This window comes from Homarus americanus, unplaced genomic scaffold (assembly GCF_018991925.1).
Source record: "Homarus americanus isolate GMGI-L3 unplaced genomic scaffold, GMGI_Hamer_2.0 scaffold32583, whole genome shotgun sequence".
In the NCBI taxonomy this organism is placed as follows: Eukaryota; Metazoa; Arthropoda; class Malacostraca; order Decapoda; family Nephropidae; genus Homarus; species Homarus americanus.
The window spans coordinates 20013330-20019436 of NW_024713129.1; the positions used below are offsets into that span (position 1 = coordinate 20013330).

The following is a 6107-nucleotide window of genomic DNA, read 5'->3' on the forward strand; positions in this document are numbered from 1 at the left end:
ATCAGCTTGACTCCAATCATCGGCCTTTTTTACCTCACCCTGGGCCTTCTCAAGTCTCTTTTCCTCGGCAACTCTTCTCCTCTTCTGTCTCTCTGTGGCAGCCTCCTGTCTCTTGGACTCCGGAATATCTTGACTAGAAATCATGAGAGCCCCTATACTGCCAGTCTTCTCTCTCTGTGCTTTGACAAATGCCAGTTCGATCACAGGAATCTTCAGTTCACGCTTGCAAATACAGGAGATGTGGGCCTCGGATTTACAGTCACGATCGCATCCAAACTCAGGACAGAACAATTGGGCACTTGCAAGTAATTATATCAAATAACTGGTCCAGTTGCTTGGCAAAGCTGTCCTTAACTGCAAGTTTTCCTCTCCCAAGAGAGATATCTCTTGCATTTTCCCAACTGGCTAGCAGTCTCTCACTAATCTTCTTCTGACTTGTTATGACTGGAGGCTTGAACTGAGCGTTAGCCAGAGTGTACTGTGCCAAGACAGCTTTGGTCATATCACTGGCAATGTCTTTGTTTGTGTAAGTTCTTTGGTTCTTTTCACTGATTTGCCTGATTAAAACACCGTATCTCAAAGCATCTCTCAATGTAGGCAACTCCGACTTCAGGAGCTCTCTCCCAGACCCAAGATAGTGACTGAGATGGCTGGATTTTTGGTTCCTCGTCCTGACACAAGCAGCCATCGCAAATATTATCAACTTATAAATGCATCAGAATCTGAAACAGAAAAAAATATTATTAGTTGGGTTGTTAAAGAATGAAGTCAGAAAGCAATGTTCACTATTTAATTGTAATGCACTAATGCAGCTGTACGTTAGATTTTCGATAAATTTCACGCTAAAATTTACCTAGCAAAAGGTTGCAAAATATTGAAACTGAAATTATTTTCTGTTTATATACACTAAAATCTACCAAAAAAGTGATGGGCCATTAGTTTTAGCTGATCTTCCCTCCTATGACACACCCTATCGCTGTATGCCAACCAGCGGCCATCCTGGTGTGGCCAACACCTGGTGAGGCCAACACCTGGTGAAATATTACCTTCAAAACAAACCTCACAAACACCAGGAAATAATAATTGCTATATCCTATAGATATCCCTTTAACAGTTTTTGTTTGTTTGGTCATATGATCCTTTTGGTAACTTTTTTTTTGTTTGAAGGACATTATTGGTGTATTTGATGCCTGGGTTGTGGTAACAGTGGGGCCATCCAGCTGATTTGGAAAAACTGATAGCCTGCCCAATACATTGCGATGCCAACACATTGTGTAGCCCGAAGCACGTTCTTGAATGACCTTGTTCCACAAAAGCGTATGATGCCCGATGGTCAGGCACATCTTCAGGCATGATGACTGAGAATACGACACTTTAAGTGCTAACATCAGTCAAGATTTTTTTTTTCCTGTCCATAACTTCTCTCCAGAGCTGTCATTTCTGTATATCAGTTATGGGTTGATCGTCATCATTTGCTCGGTGATATTTATGGGAGGATGTTGATAAACCCGGGTGGAAGGGAGGATATTAGGGGGGGCAGGCTGACAGAGCCAACCGCATTATTATCAGCGTCAAAAACGCCTTCATCCAATGAGGTGTGTGTGTGTGTGTGTGTGTGTGTGTGTGTGTGTATATTTTTGGCTTCACTTCCCATTTTTTAGATAAAAAGCTGAAATGTGTCATACTTAAGCACTGTAAGCAAGTAGGTTAGGTTAGGCTTGCTTAGTGTAGGTAAGGTTAATTCAGGTTAGGTTAAGTTAGGTTAGGTTAAGTTCGGTTAGGTTAGGTTAGGTCGGGTTAAGTTATGTTAGGTAGGGTTAGTTAAAGTTAGGTTTTCTATGGAACTCTTCATTCGTGTGTATTGTGGTTATCTACAACGGAGTGAAAACTGAATGTAAGTGAAGTGGTAGATGGTAGACTAAACGCTTCCAACACCCGTCGAGGTACTGCCACTGGAGACATCACTGGGTAGTACCAAACTGGATAACTTTTCTGTCTTTCCTTCCTCCCGTTTATGGCTCACGTAGGCTTCAACTTACACCACCACATTCTCACACCTGACCAATATCCTTCATATCTTCGTTTTTCCTCTTTACTACTTCTGTTTCACTTTGTTCTTATGGTTTTAATTTTATACAGTTCCTACATGTGGTAGGTTCTTTGGTTTTGAAGAGCGACTGTAGTGTTACAATAAAAAATAAATAAAATTAAGCTTAGCTCTGGAGTAATTATTAGACTAACAATTTGCTCCGCCTGTCCCTGTTTCACATCACTAGTATCAACGGCATAGTGATTCAGGCGGGTGTTTGCTGTGTAGTTTCCTTTTACTTCAGATCTCCCAGCTGGTATCTCCTTAGCTATGGCGAATACAGCTTCTTCTTTATGGTGTTAGACTTAGTATGCTAGACAACCTTATTCAGTTTTAGTGATGTGTCTCTGTCAATGAATGCTGCTGGCGTCAAGCTCTGGTAACTACCATAATAATGAAACGTGATATTTCAAGAAGAAATGTAGTGTTAGCCAAGATATAGTGTTCTGCTGATTTTTCTCGGCACTTTATAGAATCATCAGCCCAGATGAATCGAGGTTGTGTTTCTACTGGACGTTTAGCTGTGGTCAGAATTTTCCTGTTTTCTTAGGTAATGAAGCTCAAAAGGCGGCGGACTCTTCAGAAGACATGCGGCCGATCACAACGTAAGATGAGAACAAGAAACTCTTATTTAGTTCGCAGCAAATTTTCTCCATATGGCAATGAATTTGAAGGTACAACTTTAAAGGACAAGAGGACTTCACCAACACCGTCAAAGTGTGGGTAGCGTACCGGAAGCACATCTGAGTTATCAGGTAAAGTAAATGGTGACATGGAGTGATCGGTGACTCTCCCGGTGGCAGGACATCCACCGTTTGCAGGAAGAAAAGTGTGGAAAATCCTTCGCCTCAGAGACTTGCCAGATGAAATTTAGGTTATTTCATATTAATGTGTCTTGCATAAATGAGAAGTAGCCGTATTTAATATATATTTATTGTTTATATATTCATTGGCCTAATCATGACAGTACGGTTCAATAGTATCGGGTTGGTGGTGCCGCTGCTGCTGCCTGCCTCTGGAATGTGCTGTAGAAGGCCTGCTTGGCGGCTGCAACCTCGGGAGTGTCAGCCACCTGGCTGCCTGCCCCGGGGAGTCCAGCGGGAATGGTGGCAGCCACGGGGCCGGTCCACCTGGGCTGGACAGGGGCAGCAGGGGTGTAGGTGGGAGCAGCCTGGTAGTGGACAGCGCCTCCGTGATGACGGGGAGCAGCACCGACAGTGGCAGCCACCTGAGCCTGGTAGGTGTTGAAGAAGGCATTGCGTGCGGCAGCAACGTCCCTGGTGTCAGACACGGGGGTGATGGTACCGTCAACACCGGCGGGGACTGTGGCAGCTACGGGACCAGTCCACTTGGGCTCTGCCTGGGCGTGGTTGTAGTGCCCAGGGTTGTGATGAGAGGGGTTGTAGTGACCGGTGCTGTAGGCCTGGTGGGGGATAGCGTTGTACCGGGGCTGAGCGGAAGCCTGTGCAGCCTGGTAAGCCTGGAAGAACCGAGCTTTCTCTGCCGCCACTTCTGGGGTGTCCTGGACGAAGGGTACAGCCGAGCACACGCCCACCACTGCCAAAACAACCTGCAGAAGGGATGATAGTGAGCTTTATCGCTTTATCTGGTGTTTAGTGTTGTAATAAATCAGCGAATATTTATTTTAGAGTAATAGCTTTAGCTTTCAATACACTTTAGCCTATTATGTAACGTAATCTACAATTTTCCTACATTGTTTCAGGTACTGCCTAATAACTATTCACAGACGATTTTCTTTTTGCGGTCTATAAATCTAAATTAGAATTTGTTTAAAATAATCTTGGTCTGTAACAGAATTTTCAGAAAGAATAAAATTATTGAAGTCGTCCAACAAGTAATGAATAGTGATATAATTGATATGTCATTCCAACAATTAATAATAAAAAGAACTATATTAAATAGTTTATATTTCGCTTATTTCCTTTCAACCAATGTTTCCATCTCCTAACAAACTCTTTTATCACTAACAAGTCCTAAGTTCCATCATCAATATAAACATTAAATAACCCTTGAGATAATGCTAACATTACATCTGATTTCCATGTTGTTCAATAGTTTTGGAAACAGACATATATTGGGAATTTCCTTTATTTGTATCTATACAATTTACTTTAATAAATGCATTTTCTAGATGTCATGAAAATTCCACTCTCAATGGTAACTTAATATTTTAATTTTTATCGAATCTGCTCATTTATGCTAGAATTAAAAATAAGTTATATTACAGTATTTCTGAGGTACCCAGTAACAATAGTGAAACGAAACATTTGGGTTCACGTGTTTGACACCAGTAGTCGCATTCTGTAACATATATATACACAACATGAGAATCGCTTTATCAGCACTAGATGTTCTTCATTATACCTGACCACGGCGGGATAGTTACCAGAGCCCTCATGATGTTAGTGTGTGAGAGTAGGGAACCGTACTGTGTTGGCTGTGGGTCTTTATCCGCCTTTATACCCGAGCTTGAGTCGACAAGGTCAGCTGTGTGCGAGGGTGTGTGCATGTGAGTGTGTGTGTAAACTAGTTTTTGACCCAGGTATGATCCAGTGTAAGGGATTACGGGTCTGGGTAACTTATCTTGCTAGTGTTCATTTCCGGTGTGTTGGTCGTAGTGGACACAACCTCCTAGGCACAATGTTAGTCCACCCAGGAGTTGTAATAGTCGTCAAGGTAACTTCATAATGTATTCATATTTGTGTTCACGAGGGCCAGTGTACAAGGAGGGAACCGTATCATGAACTACTTTTGCTAATCCAAACTGTTACCATTTATCAGTACGTTGAACTTATTACCATCTGCCTTACGGAGTTAATATAGGCTTCTCAAAATATGTAATGAAATTCATCTTATAAAGCCATTAAACAAAATAGACATTTTACCAGAATGGAGACCCTTTTTTGTGTTAACGATATTTATTCCGATAATAATATCAACAGGTACAGTTAACAGAGGTCAGTAATGATGACCTTCAGTTATAGTTTGATAAACGAGAACATAGTTATGAAGATATTGAACAAAATCTAATTAAACTAAGTCAACCCATGCACAGAAGGCGGAGCTAATTATGTGACATCATAAGGCCGTAGTTGTAAACGGTAATAAGGGAACATATTATCACGGGTGAGACCACCCCACTGTATTAAAAGTTATTCTTGCCATATTTCCTGATTTTCTCACCCCATAGCACATTATCGTTCAGTTAGCCACTTGAACTTCTCACGTAATCATCATTTTTATGATATTTCTCTTCTTATTATTAAAAATTTATTATAATTATTTTTAATAATTCCCTTCTTCCTCTCATTATTATTATTTATGGTTTTTGGATTTTGCTGTCAGTATCAATGTAAACCGAATTAAGTAATCATAGACATATGGGTTAGCTATTTACTGGGGGCAGAGGGAATACAATAATTAAATAAAATAGCTAAAGAAAAATGCTAAAAAATTATTGATTATAATTATCATTCTCTCTCCTTAAGCTATTACAGTAAATCAGTGAATACAAGTATATATGTATAGAGGTTTTCAATTTATCAATATGGCCACTAGATGTACAGTATTACAGACGAGTAGGCTATACAACAGTTTCAAGTATCAAATAGGTACTTGTCTCTCCACGTCTGGTTTCCTAGCTGAACGTTCGACTTTAGGGATTTTTAATTTAAACCTGCCAATGGCTCTCAAGTATTGTCTTACCTCCTGTTGCACCCTATATATTTTCTGCATGCAATAAAATCTATATATATTTTTTCTGTTTTTCCTCCTTTGGAAATTGATGAAATATCAAACTTTTATCATGTAGTCTGTTATTTGGTATGTATCCAAATGCGTCATATTTACCAGGCATTGTCACAGACCTTTACACCACGACAGCCAGCTGCTAACTGAGGTCCCACCTCGGGACCCCCCAGATGACGTCATGTGCGGCGAAGGACGAATTTTCGACTCGAATTGGGTTGACTTGGTAAAATTAGACTTTGATATTGAA

At 40.7% G+C, this 6107-nt stretch overlaps 1 protein-coding gene across 1 annotated transcript; it reads right to left on the bottom strand.

The window, feature by feature from the left end:
• Nucleotides 1-3006: 3006 nt before the first annotated feature.
• Nucleotides 3007-4599, bottom strand: LOC121869029 (cuticle protein CP1499-like). The gene is made up of 2 exons (XM_042370110.1): nucleotides 4497-4599; nucleotides 3007-3659 (listed from the first exon to the last, which is right to left on the bottom strand). The coding sequence occupies exons 1-2, from the start codon at nucleotides 4506-4508 to the stop codon at nucleotides 3063-3065; spliced, it is 609 nt and encodes a 202-aa protein (XP_042226044.1). The 5' UTR covers nucleotides 4509-4599; the 3' UTR covers nucleotides 3007-3062.
• Nucleotides 4600-6107: the final 1508 nt, after the last annotated feature.